Below are 22,996 nucleotides of genomic sequence, written 5' to 3' on the forward strand. Positions count from 1 at the left end.
TGTCCAACATTTAGTACATATGTACAACATGTAGTACATGTTCAACATGTAGTATATGTACAACATGAAGTACATGTCCAACATGTAGATGTACAGCATGTAGTATATGTACAACATGTAGATGTACAGCATGTAGTATATGTCCAACATGTAGTATATATTCAGCATGTAGTATATGTACTGTATGTACAATATGTAGTATACGTTAAACAGTTAGTATATGTAAAACATGTAGTACATGTCCTACATTTAGTACATACGTACAACATGTAGTACATGTACAACATGTACATTATGTACAACATTTAGTATATGTACAACATGTACTATATATTCAGCATGTAGTATATGTACAACATATACTACATATTGTACATACATTACATGTTAAACAGTTAGTATATGTACAACATGTAGTATAAGTACATGTAGTACATGTACAACATGTACTATATATTCAGCATGTAGTATATGTATTGTATGTACAATATGTAGTATATGTTAAACAGTTAGTATATGAACAACATGTAGTACATGTCCAACATGTAGTATATGTACAACATGTAGCACATGTTAAACATGTGGTATATGTACATGTACTTTATGTACAACATGTAGTACATGTCCAACATGTAGTATAAGTACAACATGTAGTACATGTACAACACGTACTATATATTCAGCATGTACTGTATGTACAACATGTAGTACATGTACTACATGTTGTACATGTACAACATGTAGTGCATGTACAACATGTAGTACATGTACAACATGTACTATATATTCAGCATGTAGTATATGTACTGTATGTACAACATGTAGTACATGTCCAACATTTAGTATATGTACAACATGTAGTACATGTCCAACATACAGTTCATGTACAACATGTAGTACATCTACAACATGTAGTATACCTACTACATGTAGTATATCTACAACATGTAGTATATGTACAACATGTAGTTTATGTACAACATGTAGTATATCTACAACATGTAGTATATGTACAACATGTGGTACATGTCCAACATGTAGTACATGTACATGTACTTTATGTCCAACATGTAGCACATCTACAACATGTAGTACATCTACAACATGTAGTACATCTACAACATGTAGTATATGTACAAGGTCAGGGTGTACTCACCCCTCCAGTGTTGCCCAAGGTCATGTGACTCATGTGCTGCGTGAGCGGGGACATGAGGGAGGTGTGCTGCAGTGACAAGGGAGGCTCCATAGGGGGCGACATGACTGCAGCCTGGTGGAGACAGAGCAGCATCACACTCAACACCACCTCTCACTTTATGTACACCTTCCTACTTCCTACTTCCTACTTTCTACTTACTGGATGCTGCAAGAGGTACGCTTGGTGAGGCAGCCATGAGGGGTTTTGCACCTGCAACACAATTTATATATATTTATGTACATGTATATATGTATATGTATGCATGTGTATATGTATAGATGTATATATGTATATATGTATACATGTATAGATGTATATATGTATATATGTATAGATGTATATATGTATGTATGTATAGATGTATATATGTGTATATATGTATATATGTATAGATGTATATATGTGTATATATGTATATATGTATATTTGATGCTGGGTGTAGTGTGCAGGAGTCCCACCTGGTATGCAGAGAGTGGAGACATGTAGGGAGACATGGAGGTGTGAGCAACGATCCTGTTGGAGATGCCGTACGCTGCCGGGAAGAACCTGCATGCACATCATCACAACCATCACAATAGGTGCACATTAGAGGCGTGCACGCTGGGCCTGATCCACTAAACTTGCGAGCAGAGGACTGCGTCGGTTTGGTGAGCAGAATAAGGCGTGCAATCCATTTTATGCAAAATATATGCTGATCATCAACAATACTGGGAGGAGAACATATAATTAATAGCACACGCAATGTGATTTATCACCACTCATCAGCACTATTTACTGTCTTTTTATGAGCAGGTGCGAGGAGGTGCAAAGTGACAAAGTACATGCTATTTTATACATTGTACACACTAATAGTACACGCTATTTTATAGACTGTACACACTAATATTTCACGCTATTTTATAGATTGCACACGCTATTTTATGGATAAGACACACTGATAATACATCCTATTTTATAGATTGTACACACTAATAGTACACGCTATTATATAGATTGTGCACGCTATTTTAGAAATTGTACACACTAATGGTACACGCTATTTTATAGGTCACACTATTTTATAGATTGTACACACTAATAGTAGCCGGTATTTTATAGATTCTACACACTAATAGTACACGCTATTTTATAGACTGTACACACTAATAGTTCACGCTATTTTATAGGTTATACACACTATTTTATAGATAAGACACACTAATAATACATGCTATTCTACAGATTGTACACACTAATAGTAAACGCTATTTTATAGATTGTGCACGCTATTTCACAAATTGTACACACTAATAGTTCACGGTATTTATAGATTATACATACTATTTTATAGATAAGACACACTAATAATACATGCTATTTTATAGATTGTACACACTAATAGTACACGCTATTATATAGATTGTGCATGCTATTTTATAGGTCACACTATTTTATAGATTGTACACACTAATAGTAGCCGGTATTTTATAGATTGTACACACTAATAGTAGCCGGTATTTTATAGATTGTACACACTAATAGTACACGCAATTTTATAGGTCACACTATTTTATAGATTGTACACATTAATAGTAGCCGGTATTTTATAAATTGTACACACTAATAGTACACGCTATTTTATAGACTGTACACACTAATAGTACACGGTATTTTATAGATTTTACATGCTATTTTATAGATTGTACACACTAATAGTACACGCTATTTTATAGATTGTATATGCTATTTTATAGATAAGACACAATAACAATACATGCTATTCTATAGATTGTACACACTAATAGTAAACGCAATTTTATAGATTGTGCACGCTATTTTATAAATTGTACACACTAATAGTTCATGCTATTTATAGATTATACACACTATTTTATAGATAAGACACACTAATAATACATGCTATTTTATAGATTGTAAACACTAATAGTACACGCTATTATATAGATTGTGCACTCTATTTTATAAATTGTACACACTAATGGTACACGCTATTTTATAGATTGTGCACACTATTTTAAAAATTGTACATGCTATTTTATAGATCACACTATTTTATAGATTGTACACACTAATTGTACACGCTATTTTATAGATTGTGCACGCTATTTTAAAAATTGTACATGCTATTTTATAGATCACACTATTTCATAGATTGTACACACTAATAGTACACGCTATTATATAGATTGTGCATGCTATTTTATAAATTGTACACACTAATGGTACACGCTATTGTATAGGTCACACTATTTTATAGATTGTACACACTAATAGTTGCCGGTATTTTATAGATTGTACACACTAATAGTTCACGCTATTTTATAGGTTATACACACTATTTTATAGATAAGACACACTAATAATACATGCTATTCAATAGATTGTACACACTAATAGTAAACGCTATTTTATAGATTGTGCACGCTATTTTATAGATAAGACACACTAATAATACATGCTATTTTATAGATTGTACACACTAATAGTACACGCTATTATATAGAATGTGCACTCTATTTTATAAATTGTACACACTAATGGTAGACGCTATTTTATAGGTCACACTATTTTATAGATTGTACACACTAATAGTAGCCGGTATTTTATAGATTGTACACACTAATAGTTCACGCTATTTTATAGGTTATACAAACTATTTTATATATAAGACACACTAATAATACATGCTATTCAATAGATTGTACACACTAATAGTAAACGCTATTTTATAGATTGTGCACGCTATTTTATAAATTGTACACACTAATAGTTCACGCTATTTATAGATTATACACACTATTTTATAGATAAGACACACTAATAATACATGCTATTTTATAGATTGTACACACTAATAGTACACACTATTATATAGATTGTGCATGCTATTTTATAAATTGTACACACTAATGGTACACGCTATTTTATAGGTCACACTATTTTATAGATTGTTCACACTAATAGTAGCCCGTATTTTATAGATTGTACACACTAATAGTACACGCTATTTTATAGACTGTACACACTATTTTATAGATAAGACACACTAATAATACATGCTATTCTATTGATTGTGCACGCTATTTTATAAATTGTACACACTAATAGTTCATGCTATTTATAGATTATACACACTATCTTATAGATAAGACACACTAATAATACATGCTATTTTATAGATTGTACACACTAATAGTAAATGCTATTTTATAGATTGTGCACGCTATTTTATAAATTGTACACACTAATAGTTCATGCTATTTATAGATTATACACACTATCTTATAGATAAGACACACTAATAATACATGCTATTTTATAGATTGTACACACTAATAGTACACGCTATTATATAGATTGTGCATGCTATTTTATAAATTGTACACACTAATGGTACACACTATTTTATAGGTCACACTATTTTATAGATTGTACACACTAATAGTAGCCGGTATTTTATAGATTGTACACACTAATTGTACACGCTATTTTATAGATTGTGCACGCTATTTTAAAAATTGTACATGCTATTTTATAGATCACACTATTTCATAGATTGTACTCACTAATAGTACACGCTATTATATAGATTGTGCACGCTATTTTATAAATTGTACACACTAATGGTACACGCTATTTTATAGGTCACACTATTTTATAGATTGTACACACTAATAGTAGCCGGTATTTTATAGATTGTACACACTAATAGTTCACGCTATTTTATAGGTTATACACACTATTTTATAGATAAGACACACTAATAATACATGCTATTCAATAGATTGTACACACTAATAGTAAACGCTATTTTATAGATTGTGCACGCTATTTTAAAAATTGTACACACTAATAGTTCATGCTATTTATAGATTATACACACTATTTTATAGATAAGACACACTAATAATACATGCTATTTTATAGATTGTACACACTAATAGTTCACGCTATTTTATAGGTTATACACACTATTTTATAGATAAGACACACTAATAATACATGCTATTCAATAGATTGTACACACTAATAGTAAACGCTATTTTATAGATTGTGCACGCTATTTTAAAAATTGTACACACTAATAGTTCATGCTATTTATAGATTATACACACTATTTTATAGATAAGACACACTAATAATACATGCTATTTTAGAGATTGTACACACTAATAGTACATGCTATTATATAGATTGTGCATGCTATTTTATAAATTGTACACACTAATGGTACACGCTATTTTATAGGTCACACTATTTTATAGATTGTACACACTAATAGTAGCCGGTATTTTATAGATTGTACACACTAATAGTACACGCTATTTTATAGACTGTACACACTAATAGTTCACGCTATTTTATAGGTTTTACACACTATTTTATAGATAAGACACACTAATAATACATGCTATTCCATACATTGTACACACTAATAGTAAATGCTATTTTATAGATTGTACACGCTATTTTCTAAATTGTACACACTAATAGTTCACGCTATTTATAGATTATACACACTATTTTATAGATAAGACACACTAATAATACATGCTATTTTATAGATTGTACACACTAATAGTACACGCTATTATATAGATTGTGCACTCTATTTTATAAACTGTACACACTAATGGTACACGCTATTTTATAGGTCACACTATTTTATAGATTGTACACACTTATAGTAGCCGGTATTTTATAGATTGTACACACTAATAGTACACGCTATTTCATAGACTGTACACACTAATAGTTCACGCTATTTTATAGGTTATACACACTATTTTATAGATAAGACACATTAATAATACATGCTATTCTATAGATTGTACACACTAATAGTAAACGCTATTTTATAGATTGTGCACGCTATTTTATAAATTGTACACACTAATAGTTCACGCTATTTATAGATTGTACACACTAATAGTACACGCTATTATATAGATTGTGCACACTATTTTATAAATTGTACACACTAAAGGTACACGCTATTTTATAGATCACACTATTTTATAGATTGTACACACTGATAGTACACGCTATTTCATAGATAAGACACACTAATAATACATGCTATTTTATAGATTGTACACACTAATAGTACACGCTATTATATAGATTGTGCATGCTATTTTATAAATTGTACACACTAATGGTACACGCTATTTTATAGGTCACACTATTTTATAGATTGTACACACTAATAGTAGCCGGTATTTTATAGATTGTACACACTAATAGTACACGCTACTTTATAGACTGTACACACTAATAGTTCACGCTATTTTATAGGTTGTACACACTATTTTTAGATAAGACACACTAATAATACATGCTATTCTATAGATTGTACACACTAATAGTAAACGCTATTTTATAGATTGTGCACGCTATTTTATAAATTGTACACACTAATAGTTCACGCTATTTATAGATTATACACACTATTTTATAGATAAGACACACTAATAATACATGCTATTTTATAGATTGTACACACTAATAATTAGTACACGCTATTATATAGATTGTGCACTCTATTTTATAAATTGTACGCACTAATGGTACACGCTATTTTATAGATCACACTATTTTATAGATTGTACACACTAATATTAGACGCTATTTTATAGATTGCACACGCTATTTTATAGATAAGACACACTAATAATACATGCTATTTTATAGATTGTGCATTCTATTTTATAAATTGTACACACTAATGGTAGCCGGTATTTTATAGATTGTACACACTAATAGTACAAGCTATTTTATAGACTGTACACACTAATAGTTCACGCTATTTTATAGGTTATACACACTATTTTATAGATAAGACACACTAATAATACATGCTATTTTATAGATTGTACACACTAATAGTTCACGCTATTTTATAGGTTATACACACTATTTTATAGATAAGACACACTAATAATACATGCTATTTTATAGATTGTACACACCAATAGTACACGCTATTATATAGATTGTGCAAGCTATTTTAAAAATTGTACATGCTATTTTATAGATCACATTATTTCATAGATTGTACACACTAATAGTACACACTCTTTTATAGATTGTACACACTAATAGTTCACGCTATTTTATAGATTGTACACAATAATAGTACACGCTATTTCATAGATTTTACACGCTATTTTATAGATTGTACACACTAATAGTACACGTTATTTTATAGACTGTACACCCTAATAGTTCACGCTATTTTATAGATTATACACACTATTTTATAGATAAGACACACTAATAATACATGCTATTTTATAGATTGTACACACTAATAGTACACGCTATTATATAGATTGTGCACTCTATTTTATAAATTGTACACACTAATGGTACACGCTATTTTATAGGTCACACTGTTTTATAGATCGTACACACTAATAGTACACACTATTTTATAAATTGCACACGCTATTTCATAGATAAGACACAGTAATAATACATGCTATTTTATAGATTGTACACACTAATAGTACACGCTATTATATAGATTGTGCATGCTATTTTATAAATTGTACACACTAATGGTACACGCTATTTTATAGGTCACACTATTTTATAGATTGTACACACTAATAGTACACGCTACTTTATAGACTGTACACACTAATAGTTCACGCTATTTTATAGGTTATACACACTATTTTATAGATAAGACACACTAATAATACATGCTATTTTATAGATTGTACACATTAATAGTACACGCTATTATATAGTGCACTCTATTTTATAAATTGTACACACTAATGGTACACGCTATTTTATAGATCACTCTATTTTATAGATTGTACACACTAATAGTACACGCTATTTTATAGACTGTACACACTAATAGTTCACGCTATTTTATAGATTGTACACGCTATTTTATAGATAAGACAAACTAATAGTACACGCTATTTTATAGATTGTACACACTAATTGTACACGCTATTTTAAAGATTGTACACACTAATGTACACACTATTTGATACATTGTACAAACTATTTTATAGATTGTACACACTAATAGTAAATGCTATTTTATAGATTGCACACACTAATAGTACACACTATTTTATAGATTGTACACACTAATAGTACACGCTATTTTATTGATTTTACACGATATTTTATAGATTGTACACACTAATAGTACACGCTATTTTATAGATTGTACATGCTATTTTATAGATAAGACACACTAATAATTCATGCTATTTTATAGATTGAACACACTAATAGTACACGCTATTTTATAGCTTGTACACACTAATAGAATACGCTATTTTATAGATTGTACAAGCTATTATTTTAGATTGTACACACTAATAGTACACGCTATTTTATAGATTGTGCACGCTATTTTATAAATTGTACACGCTATTCTATAGATCACAGTATTTCATAGATTGTACACACTAATAATACACACTATTCAATAGATTGTACACACTAATAGTTCATGCTGTTTTATAGATTGTATACACTAATAGTACATACTATTTTATAGATTTTACACGCTATTTTATAGATTGTACACACTAATAGTACACGTTATTTTATAGACTGTACACCCTAATAGTTCACGCTATTTTATAGATTATACACACTATTTCATAGATAAGACACACTAATAATACATGCTATTTTATAGATTGTACACACTAATAGTACACACTATTTTATAAATTGTGCACACTATTTCATAGATTGTACACACTAATAGTATACGCTATTATTTTAGATAGTACACACTAATAGTACACGCTATTTTATAGATTGTAAACGCTACTTTATAAATTGTACACACTATTTTATAGCTCACACTATTTCATAGATTGTACACACTAATAGTACACACTATTTTATAGATTGTACACACTAATAGTTCACGCTATTTTATAGATTGTACACACTAATAGCACACGCTATTTTATAGACTGTACACACTAATAGTTCACGCTATTTTATAGATTGTACACGCTATTTTATAGCTAAGACACACTAATAGTACATGCTATTTTATAGATTGTACACACTAATAGTACACGCTATTTTATAGATTGTACAGACTAATGTACACACTATTTGATACATTGTAAAAACTATTTTATTGATTGTACACACTAATAGTAAATGCTATTTTATAGATTGCACACACTAATAGTACACACTATTTTATAGATTGTACACACTAATAGTACACGCTATTTTATAGATTTTACACGCTATTTTATAGATTGTACACACTAATAGTACACACAATTTTATAGATTGTACATGCTATTTTATAGATAAGATACACTAATAATACATGCTATTTTATAGATTGTACACACTAATAGTACACGCTATTTTATAGCTTGTACACACTAATAGAATACGCTATTTTATAGATTGTACAAGCTATTATTTTAGATTGTACACACTAATAGTGCACGCTATTTTATAGATTGTGCACGCTATTTTATAAATAGTACACGCTATTTTATAGATTGTACACACTAATGTACACACTATTTGATACATTGTAAAAACTATTTTATTGATTGTACACACTAATAGTAAATGCTATTTTATAGATTGCACACACTAATAGTACACACTATTTTATAGATTGTACACACTAATAGTAGACGCTATTTTATAGATTTTACACGCTATTTTATAGATTGTACACACTAATAGTACACACAATTTTATAGATTGTACATGCTATTTTATAGATAAGACACACTAATAATACATGCTATTTTATAGATTGTACACACTAATAGTACACGCTATTTTATAGCTTGTACACACTAATAGAATACGCTATTTTATAGATTGTACAAGCTATTATCTTAGATTGTACACACTAATAGTACACGCTATTTTATAGATTGTGCACGCTATTTTATAAATTGTACACGCTATTTTATAGATCACAGTATTTCATAGATTGTACACACTAATAATACACACTATTCAATAGATTGTACACACTAATAGTTCACGCTGTTTTATAGATTGTATACACTAACAGTACACACTATTTTATAGATTTTACACGCTATTTTATAGATTGTACACACTAATAGTACACGCTATTTTATAGATTGTACACACTAATAGTACACGCTATTTTATAGATTGTACAAGCTATTATTTTAGATTGTACACAGTAATAGTACACGCTATTTTATAGATTGTGCACGCTATTTTATAAATTGTACACGCTATTTTATAGATCACAGTATTTCATAGATTGTACACACTAATAATACACACTATTCAATAGATTGTACACACTAATAGTTCATGCTGTTTTATAGATTGTATACACTAATAGTACACACTATTTTATAGATTTTACACGCAATTTTATAGATTGTACACACTAATAGTACACGCTATTTTATAGACTGTACATGCTATTTTATAGATAAGACACACTAATAATACATGCTATTTTATAGATTGTACACACTAATAGTACACGCTATTTTATAGATTGTACACACTAATGTACACACTATTTGATACATTGTACAAACTATTTTATAGATTGTACACACTAATAGTAAATGCTATTTTATAGATTGCACACACTAATAGTACACACTATTTTATAGATTGTACACACTAATAGTACACGCTATTTTATAGATTTTACACGCTATTTTATAGATTGTACACACTAATAATACATGCTATTTTATAGATTGTACACACTAATAGTACACGCTATTTTATAGCTTGTACACACTAATAGAATACGCTATTTTATAGATTGTACAAGCTATTATCTTAGATTGTACACACTAATAGTACACGCTATTTTATAGATTGTGCACGCTATTTTATAAATTGTACACGCTATTTTATAGATCACAGTATTTCATAGATTGTACACACTAATAATACACACTATTCAATAGATTGTACACACTAATAGTTCACGCTGTTTTATAGATTGTATACACTAACAGTACACACTATTTTATAGATTTTACACGCTATTTTATAGATTGTACACACTAATAGTACACGCTATTTTATAGATTGTACACACTAATAGTACACGCTATTTTATAGATTGTACAAGCTATTATTTTAGATTGTACACAGTAATAGTACACGCTATTTTATAGATTGTGCACGCTATTTTATAAATTGTACACGCTATTTTATAGATCACAGTATTTCATAGATTGTACACACTAATAATACACACTATTCAATAGATTGTACACACTAATAGTTCATGCTGTTTTATAGATTGTATACACTAATAGTACACACTATTTTATAGATTTTACACGCAATTTTATAGATTGTACACACTAATAGTACACGCTATTTTATAGACTGTACATGCTATTTTATAGATAAGACACACTAATAATACATGCTATTTTATAGATTGTACACACTAATAGTACACGCTATTTTATAGATTGTACACACTAATGTACACACTATTTGATACATTGTACAAACTATTTTATAGATTGTACACACTAATAGTAAATGCTATTTTATAGATTGCACACACTAATAGTACACACTATTTTATAGATTGTACACACTAATAGTACACGCTATTTTATAGATTTTACACGCTATTTTATAGATTGTACACACTAATAATACATGCTATTTTATAGATTGAACACACAAATAGTACATGCTATTTTATAGCTTGTACACACTAATAGAATACGCTATTTTATAGATTGTACAAGCTATTATTTTAGATTGTACACACTAATAGTACACGCTATTTTATAGCTTGTGCACGCTATTTTATAAATTGTACATGCTATTTTATAGATCACACTATTTCATAGATTGTACACACTAATAATACACACTATTCAATAGATTGTACACACTAATAGTTCACGCTGTTTTGTAGATTGTATATACTAACAGTACACATTATTTTATAGATTTTACACGCTAATTTATAGATTGTACACAGTAATAGTACACACTATTTTATAGATTGTACAAGTTATTATTTTAGATTGTACACACTAATAGTACACGCTATTTTATAGCTTGTGCACGCTATTTTATAAATTGTACACGCTATTTTATAGATCACAGTATTTCATAGATTGTACACACTAATAATACACACTATTCAATAGATTGTACACACTAATAGTTCACGCTGTTTTATAGATTGTATACACTAATAGTACACACTATTTTATAGATTTTTCACGCTATTTTATAGATTGTACACACTAATAGTACACGCTATTTTATAGACTGTACATGCTATTTTATAGATAAGACATACTAATAATACATGCTATTTTATAGATTGTACACACTAATAGTACACGCTATTTTATAGATTGTACACACTAATAGTATACGCTATTATTTTAGATTGTACACACTAATAGTACACACTATTGTATAGATTGTACACGCTATTTTATTGATTGTACACACTAATAGTACACACTATTTTAAAGATTATACACACTAATAGTACATGCTATTTCATAGATTGTACACACTAATAGTACATGCTATTTTATAGATTGTACACACTGATAGTACACGCTATTTTATAGATTGTACACACTAATAGTACACACTACTTTATGAGATTGTGCATGCTGTTTACGGTGTGGTGTTCAGGTGTTGGTAGATCAGACCCAGGTGTGCACATTGGGTGAGGAAGCGGCCAGGTGAGTCGCCCGACTTACCCGTTGTGCACGGCAGCTGCACCGGGGTCGTAGGTGAGTGCCATACCAGCCTGGTGGGAGAGAAGAACACAGGTGGAGCTTTGGCGACAACACTGGAGAATAAATCCTGGACACTTTGCAGTGAGGCTGTCTGTGTTGTCATGACAACAACACGACCATGTTTGTTGGTCTCTCCTGTATTCACATGACATTATCCATACATTCTAATTTCGGCCGCTTGTACCCGTGATCTTATCCTTGCAGTCATGACCCAAAACTCATGACCATAGGTGAGGATGGGAATGTAGATTGACCGGTAAATTGAGAGCTTTGCCTTCCGGCTCAGCTCCTTCTTCACCACAACGGATCGATACAACGTCCGCATTACTGAAGACGCCGCACCGATCCGCCTGTCGATCTCACGATCCACTCTTCCCTCACTCGTGAACAAGACTCCTAGGTACTTGAACTCCTCCACTAGGGGCAGGGTCTCCTCCCCTACCCGGAGATGGCATTCCACCCTTTTCCGGGCGTGAACCAAGGACTCGGACTTGGAGGTGCTGATTCTCATTCCGGTCGCGTCACACTCAGCTGTGAACCGATCCAGTGAGAGCTGAAGATCCTGGCCAGATGAAGCCATCAGGACCACATCATCTGCAAAAAGCAGAGACCTAATCCCGCGGCCACCAAACCGGAACCCCGCCTAGAAATTCTGTCCATAAAAGTTATGAACAGAATCGGTGACAAAGGACAGCCTTGACGGAGTCCAACCCTCACTGGAAACGTGTCAAACTTACTGCCGGCAATGCGGACCAAGCTCTGGCACTGATCGTACAAACATACAGACATATATATACATATACATATAAATATACACATATATGTACTATATATACATATATACATATATACGCGTGTGTGTATATATATAAATATGTATGTATGTGTATATAACCTATATAACCTAGATTTCCCTCGCCCGGACGTGGGTCACCGGGGCCCCGCTCTGGAGCCAGGCCCGGAGTTGGGGCACGATGGCGAGCGCCTGGTGGTCGGGCCTGTTCCCATGGGGCCCGGCCGGGCACAGCCCGAAGAGGCAACGTGGGTCATCCCTCCAATGGGCTCACCACTCATAGGAGGGGCCATAGAGGTCGGGTGCATTGTGAGCTGGGCGGCAGCCGAAGGCAGGGCACTTGGCGGTCCGATCCTCGGCTACAGAAGCTAGCTCTTGGGACGTGGAACGTCACCTCACTGGGGGGGAAGGAGCCTGAGCTAGTGCGCGAGGTAGAGAAGTTCCGGCTGGATATAGTCGGACTCACCTCGACGCACAGCAAGGGCTCTGGAACCAGTTCTCTCGAGAGGGACTGGACCCTCTTCCACTCTGGCGTTGCCGGCAGTGAGAGGCGACGGGCTGGGGTGGCAATTCTGGTTGCCCCCCGGCTCAAAGCCTGTACGTTTGAGTTCAACCCAGTGGACGAGAGGGTAGCTTCCCTTCGCCTTCGGGTGGGGGGACGGGTCCTGACTGTCGTTTGTGCTTACGCACCAAACAGCAGTTCAGAATACCCACCCTTTTTGGGTACACTCGAGGGAGTACTGGAAAGTGCTCCTCCGGGTGATTCCCTTGTCCTACTGGGAGACTTCAACGCTCATGTTGGCAACGACAGTGAAACCTGGAGAGGCGTGATTGGGAAGAATGGTCGCCCGGATCTAAACCCGAGTGGTGTTTTGTTATTGGACTTTTGTGCTCGTCACAGTTTGTCGATAACAAACACCATGTTCAAACATAAGGGTGTCCATATGTGCACTTGGCACCAGGACACCCTAGGCCGCAGTTCCATGATCGACTTTGTAGTTGTGTCATCGGATTTGCGGCCTTATGTTTTGGACACTCGGGTGAAGAGAGGGGCGGAGCTTTCTACCGATCACCACCTGGTGGTGAGTTGGCTGCGATGGTGGGGGAGGATGCCGGACAGACCTGGCAGGCCCAAGCGCATTGTGAGGGTCTGCTGGGAACGTCTGGCAGAGTCTCCTGTCAGAGAGAGTTTCAATTCACACCTCCGGGAGAACTTTGAACATGTCACGAGGGAGGTGCGGGACATTGAGTCCGAGTGGACCATGTTCCGAACCTCTATTGTCGAGGCGGCTGATTGGAGCTGTGGCCGCAAGGTTGTTGGTGCCTGTCGTGGCGGTAATCCCAGAACCCGTTGGTGGACACCAGCAGTGAGGGATGCCGTCAAGCTGAAGAAGGAGTCCTATCGGGTTCTTTTGGCTCATAGGACTCCGGAGGCAGTGGACGGGTACAGACGGGCCAAGCGGTGTGCAGCTTTAGCGGTCGCGGAGGCAAAAACTCGGACATGGGAAGAGTTCGGGGAAGCCATGGAAAACGACTTCCGGACGGCTTCGAAGCGATTCTGGACCACCATACGGCGCCTCAGGAAGGGGAAGCAGTGCACTATCAACACCGTGTATGGTGCGGATGGTGTTCTGCTGACTTCGACTGCGGATGTTGTGGATCGGTGGAGGGAATACTTCGAAGACCTCCTCAATCCCACCAACACGTCTTTCTTTGAGGAAGCGGTGCCTGGGGAATCTGTAGTGGACTCTCCTATTTCTGGGGCTGAGGTCGCTGAGGTAGTTAAAAAGCTCCTCGGCGGCAAGGCCCCGGGGGTGGATGAGATCCGCCCGGAGTTCCTTAAGGCTCTGGATGCTGTGGGGCTGTCTTGGTTGACAAGACTCTGCAACATCGCGTGGACATCGGGGGCGGTACCTCTGGATTGGCAGACCGGGGTGGTGGTCCCTCTCTTTAAGAAGGGGGACCGGAGGGTGTGTTCCAACTATCGTGGGATCACACTCCTCAGCCTTCCCGGTAAGGTTTATTCAGGTGTACTGGAGAGGAGGCTTCGCCGGATAGTCGAACCTCGGATTCAGGAGGAACAGTGTGGTTTTCGTCCTGGTCGTGGAACTGTGGACCAGCTCTATACTCTCGGCAGGGTTCTTGAGGGTGCATGGGAGTTTGCCCAACCAGTCTACATGTGCTTTGTGGACTTGGAGAAGGCATTCGACCGTGTCCCTCGGGAAGTCCTGTGGGGAGTGCTCAGAGAGTATGGGGTATCGGAATGTCTTATTGTGGCAGTCCGCTCCCTGTATGATCAGTGTCAGAGCTTGGTCCGCATTGCTGGCAGTAAGTCGGACACGTTTCCAGTGAAGGTTGGACTCCGCCAAGGCTGTCCTTTGTCACCGATTCTGTTCATACCTTTTATGGACAGAATTTCTAGGCGCAGTCAAGGCGTTGAGGGGTTCCGGTTTGGTGGCCACGGGATTAGGTCTCTGCTTTTTGCAGATGATGTAGTCCTGATGGCTTCATCTGGCCGGGATCTTCAGCTCTCACTGGATCGGTTCGCAGCCGAGTGTGAAGCGACCGGAATGAGAATCAGCACCTCCAAGTCCGAGTCCATGGTTCTCGCCCGGAAAAGGGTGGAGTGCCATCTCCGGGTTGGGGAGGAGACCCTGCCCCAAGTGGAGGAGTTCAAGTACCTAGGAGTCTTGTTCACGAGTGGGGGAAGAGTGGATCGTGAGATCGACAGGCGGATCGGTGCGGCATCTTCAGTAATGCGGACGTTGTATCGATCCGTTGTGGTGAAGAAGGAGCTGAGCCGGAAGGCAAAGCTCTCAATTTACCGGTCGATCTACGTTCCCATCCTCACCTATGGTCATGAGCTTTGGGTCATGACCGAAAGGATAAGATCACGGGTACAAGCGGCCGAAATGAGTTTCCTCCGCCGGGTGGCGGGGCTCTCCCTTAGAGATAGGGTGAGAAGCTCTGCCATCCGGGAGGAGCTCAAAGTAAAGCCGCTGCTCCTCCACATCGAGAGGAGCCAGATGAGGTGGTTCGGGCATCTGGTCAGGATGCCACCCGAACGCCTCCCTAGGGATGTGTTTAGGGCACGTCCAGCTGGTAGGAGGCCACGGGGAAGACCCAGGACACGTTGGAAAGACTATGTCTCCCGGCTGAACTGGGAACGCCTCGGGATCCCCCGGGAAGAGCTAGACGAAGTGGCTGGAGATAGGGAAGTCTGGGCTTCCCTGCTTAGGCTGCTGCCCCCGCGACCCGACCTCGGATAAGCGGAAGATGATGGTTGGATGGATGGATGGATGGATGGATGGATGGTATGTGTATATTTATATATAGATACAAACATATATACATATACATGTATGTATGTATGTATGTATGTATGTATGTGTATATATACGTGTATGTATATATATATATCTATATATATATGTATGTATATATGCACGTCCTTCACTCTGTCTAACAAGGTGTGCACCTTCCTTCACTCTGTCCAACAAGGTGTGCACCTTCCTTCACTCTGTCTAACAAGGTGTGCACCTTCCTTCACTCCGTCCAACAAGGTGTGCACCTTCCTTCACTCCGTCTAACAAGGTGTGCATCTTCCTTCACTCTGTCTAACAAGGTGTGCATCTTCCTTCACTCTGTCTAACAAGGTGTGCATCTTCCTTCACTCTGTCTAACAAGGTGTGCACCTTCCTTCACTCCGTCCAACAAGGTGTGCACCTTTCTTCACTCCCTCTAACAATGTGTGCACCTTCCTTCACTCAGTCCAAAAAAGTGTGCACCTTCTTTCACTCCGTCCAACAAGGTGAGCACCTTCCTTCACTCCGTCCAACAAGGTGTGCATCTTCCTTCACTCTGTCTAACAAGGTGTGCATCTTCCTTCACTCTGTCTAACAAGGTGTGCACCTTCCTTCACTCCGTCTAACAAGGTGTGCACCTTCCTTCACTCCGTCTAACAAGGTGTGCACCTTCCTTCACTCCGTCTAACAAGGTGTGCATCTTCCTTCACTCTGTCTAACAAGGTGTGCACCTTCCTTCACTCCGTCCAACAAGGTGTGCACCTTTCTTCACTCCCTCTAACAAGGTGTGCACCTTCCTTCACTCCGTCCAACAAGGTGTGCACCTTCCTTCACTCCGTCTAACAAGGTGTGCATCTTCCTTCACTCTGTCTAACAAGGTGTGCATCTTCCTTCACTCTGTCTAACAAGGTGTGCATCTTCCTTCACTCTGTCTAACAAGGTGTGCACCTTCCTTCACTCCGTCCAACAAGGTGTGCACCTTTCTTCACTCCCTCTAACAATGTGTGCACCTTCCTTCACTCAGTCCAAAAAAGTGTGCACCTTCTTTCACTCCGTCCAACAAGGTGAGCACCTTCCTTCACTCCGTCCAACAAGGTGTGCATCTTCCTTCACTCTGTCTAACAAGGTGTGCATCTTCCTTCACTCTGTCTAACAAGGTGTGCACCTTCCTTCACTCCGTCTAACAAGGTGTGCACCTTCCTTCACTCCGTCTAACAAGGTGTGCACCTTCCTTCACTCCGTCTAACAAGGTGTGCACCTTCCTTCACTCCGTCTAACAAGGTGTGCATCTTCCTTCACTCTGTCTAACAAGGTGTGCACCTTCCTTCACTCCGTCCAACAAGGTGTGCACCTTCCTTCACTCTGTCTAACAAGGTGTGCACCTTCCTTCACTCTGTCTAACAATGTGTGCACCTTCCTTCACTCAGTCCAAAAAAGTGTGCACCTTCTTTCACTCTGTCCAACAAGGTGAGCACCTTCCTTCACTCCGTCCAACAAGGTATGCACCTTCCTTCACTCTGTCCAACAATGTGTGCACCTTCCTTCACTCTGTCTAACAAGATGTGCATCTTCCTTCACTCTGTCCAACAAGGTGTGCACCTTCTTTAACTCTGTCTAACAAGGTGTGCACCTTCCTTCACTCTGTCCAACAAGGTGTGCATCTTCCTTCACTCCGTCTAACAAGGTGTGCACCTTTCTTCACTCCGTCTAACAAGGTGTGCACCGTCCTTCATTCTGTCTAACAAGGTGTTCACCTTCCTTCACTCCGTCTAACAAGGTGTGCACCTTTCTTCACTCCGTCTAACAAGGTGTTCACCTTCCTTCACTCCGTCTAACAAGGTGTGCACCTTCCTTCACTCCGTCTAACAAGGTGTGCATCTTCCTTCACTCCGTCTAACAAGGTGTGCACCTTTCTTCACTCCGTCTAACAAGGTGTGCACCGTCCTTCACTCTGTCTAACAAGGTGTGCACCTTCCTTCACTCCGTCTAACAAGGTGTGCACCTTTCTTCACTCCGTCTAACAAGGCGTGCACCTTTCTTCACTCTGTCCAACAAGGTGTGCACCGTCCTTCACCCTGTCCAACAAGGTGTGCACCTTCTTTCACTCCGTCTAACAAGGTGTGCACCTTTCTTCACTCCGTCTAACAAGGTGTGCACCTTTCTTCACTCCGTCTAACAAGGCGTGCATCTTCCTTCACTCTGTCCAACAAGGTGTTCACCTTCCTTCACTCCGTCTAACAAGGTGTGCACCTTCCTTCACTCTGTCTAACAAGGTCTGCACCTTCCTTCACTCTGTCCAACAAGGTGAGCACCTTCCTTCACTCTGTCTAACAAGATGTGCACCTTCCTTCACTCTGTCCAACAAGGTGAGCACCTTCTTTAACTCTGTCTAACAAGGTGTGCACCTTCCTTCACTCTGTCTAACAAGGTGTGCACCTTCCTTCACTCTGTCTAACAAGGTGTGCACCTTCCTTCGCTCTGTCCAACAAGGTGTGCACCTTCCTTCACTCTGTCCAACAAGGTGTGCACCTTCCTTCACTCTGTCTAACAAGGTGTGCACCTTCCTTCACTCTGTCTAACAAGGTGTGCACCTTCCTTCGCTCTGTCCAACAAGGTGTGCACCTTCCTTCACTCTGTCCAACAAGGTGTGCACCTTCCTTCACTCTGTCTAACAAGGTGTGCACCTTCTTTCACTCTGTCTAACAAGGTGTGCACCTTCCTTCACTCTGTCCAACAAGGTGTGCACCTTCCTTCACTCTGTCTAACAAGGTGTGCACCTTCTTTCACTCTGTTTAACAAGGTGTGCACCTTCTTTAACTCCGTCCAACAAGGTAAGCACCTTCCTTCACTCCGTCCAACAAGGTATGCACCTTCCTTCACTCAGTCCAACAAGGTGTGCACCTTCCTTCACTCCGTCCAACAAGGTGTTCACCTTCCTTCACTCCGTCCAACAAGGTGTTCACCTTCCTTCACTCTGTCCTAAAAGGTGTGCACCTTCCTTCACTCTGTCCTAAAAGGTGTGCACCTTCCTTCACTCTGTCCTAAAAGGTGTGCACCTTCCTTCACTCTGTCCTAAAAGGTGTGCACCTTCCTTCACTCTGTCTAACAAGGTGTGCACCTTCCTTCACTCTGTCCAACAAGGTGTGCACCTTCCTTCACTCTGTCCAACAAGGTGTGCACCTTCCTTCACTCTGTCCAACAAGGTGTGCACCTTCCTTCACTCTGTCTAACAAGGTGTGCACCTTCCTTCACTCTGTCCAACAAGGTGTGCACCTTCCTTCACTCTGTCTAACAAGGTGTGCACCTTCCTTCACTCTGTCTAACAAGGTGTGCACCTTCCTTCACTCCGTCCAACAATGTGTGCACCTTCTTTAACTCCGTCCAACAATGTGTGCACCTTCTTTAACTCCGTCCAACAATGTGTGCACCTTCCTTCACTACGTCCAACAAGGTGTGCACCTTCCTTCACTCCGTCCAACAAGGTAAGCACCTTCCTTCACTCCGTCCAACAAGGTATGCACCTTCCTTCACTCAGTCCAACAAGGTGTGCACCTTCCTTCACTCTGTCTAACAAGGTGTGCACCTTCCTTCACTCTGTCCAACAAGGTGTGCACCTTCCTTCACTCTGTCTAACAAGCTGTGCACCTTCCTTCACTCTGTCTAACAAGGTGTGCACCTTCCTTCACTCCGTCCAACAATGTGTGCACCTTCTTTAACTCCGTCCAACAATGTGTGCACCTTCCTTCACTACGTCCAACAAGGTGTGCACCTTCCTTCACTCTGTCTAACAAGGTGTGCACCTTCTTTCACTCTGTTTAACAAGGTGTGCACCTTCTTTAACTCCGTCCAACAATGTGTGCACCTTCCTTCACTCCGTCCAACAAGGTGTGCACCTTCCTCCACTCCGTCCAACAAGGTATGCATCTTCCTTCACTCAGTCCAACAAGGTGTGCACCTTCCTTCACTCCGTCCAACAAGGTGTTCACCTTCCTTCACTCTGTCCAACAAGGTGTTCACCTTCCTTCACTCTGTCCTAAAAGGTGTGCACCTTCCTTCACTCTGTCCTAAAAGGTGTGCACCTTCCTTCACTCTGTCCTAAAAGGTGTGCACCTTCCTTCACTCTGTCCTAAAAGGTGTGCACCTTCCTTCACTCTGTCCTAAAAGGTGTGCACCTTCCTTCACTCTGTCCTAAAAGGTGTGCACCTTCCTTCACTCTGTCCTAAAAGGTGTGCACCTTCCTTCACTCCGTCCAACAAGGTGTGCTCATCTTACCAGTCTGGCGCTTCCCTCTCTAAGCCAGCCTCGACTGCCGGAGAGAAACTTGTTCTGGCTTTGTCTCTTCTTCTGCCCGCCGTCAGCAAACTTGCAGAGCAAAGGTTGATAAGGTGCTGGAAGGAGGCGGCACAAAGACAGGAGAAGAAGCAGGTTGTATCAGACAGGATGGACAACACCTTGGCTCAAGAGGCACGCGGGCAGCAGACTCGTTATGTGCCATAATCCAGTTAGACATTCTAGACTGGGAGTTGAGACCACATTGACCATACACACATGCATGCCGATTCAGTTTTATCATGAAACGTGACTCATGTCTGCATGGGTGTTCCCTGGCGGTACGGTTCTTACCTGGCACACCTGCCGGCGTCTTCATGAACTTGCCGTTGAAGTGAGAAATGACCGCGTCGCATTTTTCTGTGGATTCCATCCTGAGGTGATGAGAGACACGAGGCAGATGAGAAAGTGAAGTAGGCAGAAACCAGCTGGACTGGTACAGGCCGGCGCTGCACTCTAATGAAGGGACTCAGTCAAGGGACAAGGACGGGGCGAGGGTCACCACTTTGTCAACAAATGCCTGAGAAAATTGTTTGAGAACAACATTTCTCAATTGAGGAATTTAGGGACTCACCATCTACGCTGCGTGATATCATCAAAAGGTTGAGAGAATCTTGGAAAATCACTAAACGTAAGCCATGATATTATGGATCTTCGATCCCTCAGGCAATACCGCATTAAAAAGCGACATCGGTGTGTAAAGGATATCACCACATGGGCTCAGGAACACTTCAGAAAACCACTGTCAGTAACTACGGTTGGTCGCTACATCTGTAAGTGCAAGTTAAAACTCTACTACTATTTTACTGGGGCGGTATGTTTCAAAAAAAGCTGTAACAAGTGGCAAAAAAGACTGAGAATGTTGAGGAATGCTCGTCAAACACTTGTTTGGAACATCCCACAGGTGAACGGACTAATTAGGAACAGGTAGGTGCCATGATTAGGTATAAAAGGAGCTTCCGTGAAATGCTTGGTCGTTCACAAACAAGGACGGGGCGAGGGTCACCACTTTGTCAAAAAATGCCTGAGAAAATTGTTTTAGAACGACATTTCTCAATGGAGGAATTTAGGGACTCACCATCTACGCTGCGTGATATCATCAAAAGGTTGAGAGAATCTTGGAAAATCAATAAACGTAAGCCATGATATTATGGATCTTCGATCCCTCAGGCAGTACCGCATTAAAAAGCGACATCGGTGTGTAAAGGATATCACCACAGGAACACTTCAGAAAACCACTGTCAGTAACTACGGTTGGTTGCTAAATCTTTAAGTTCAAGTTAGAACTCTACTACTACTCTACTGGGGCGGTATGTTTAAAAAAAGCTGGCACAAGTGGCAAAAAAGACCAGGAAAGTCGAGGGATGCTCCTCAAAGACTTATTTGGAACATTCCACAGGGGAACAGGCTAATTGGGAACAGGTAGGTGCCATGATTAGGTATAGCAGCAGCTTCCGTGAAATGCTTGGTCTTTCGCAAACAAGGACGTGGCGAGGGTCACCACTTTGTCAACAAATGCCTGAGAAAATTGTCTAAGAACAACATTTCTCAACTGAGGAATTTAGGGACTCACCATCTACGCTGCGTAATTTCATCA

At 38.7% G+C, this 22,996-nt stretch overlaps 1 protein-coding gene across 4 annotated transcripts in view; it reads right to left on the minus strand.

The window, feature by feature from the left end:
• Positions 1-22,996, minus strand: part of LOC133538357 (RNA-binding motif, single-stranded-interacting protein 1-like) — an 80,141-nt gene that overhangs the window by 11,265 nt on the left and 45,880 nt on the right. For all 4 annotated transcript variants that reach the window (XR_009802972.1, XR_009802973.1, XM_061879929.1 and 1 more), the window contains exons 6-11: positions 21,694-21,773; positions 21,343-21,458; positions 12,934-12,983; positions 1,654-1,741; positions 1,355-1,405; positions 1,157-1,267 (exon numbers count right to left, since the gene is read on the minus strand). Coding sequence is in view for 2 of the 4 variants with exons in the window: in XM_061879929.1 (XP_061735913.1) it covers positions 1,157-1,267; positions 1,355-1,405; positions 1,654-1,741; positions 12,934-12,983; positions 21,343-21,458; positions 21,694-21,773 (496 nt within the window). In the remaining 2 variants the exon portion in view is untranslated. The remainder of the gene's footprint in view (positions 1-1,156; positions 1,268-1,354; positions 1,406-1,653; positions 1,742-12,933; positions 12,984-21,342; positions 21,459-21,693; positions 21,774-22,996) is intronic.

The sequence above is a fragment of the Nerophis ophidion genome, linkage group LG19, assembly GCF_033978795.1.
Source record: "Nerophis ophidion isolate RoL-2023_Sa linkage group LG19, RoL_Noph_v1.0, whole genome shotgun sequence".
Taxonomy (NCBI): Eukaryota; Metazoa; Chordata; class Actinopteri; order Syngnathiformes; family Syngnathidae; genus Nerophis; species Nerophis ophidion.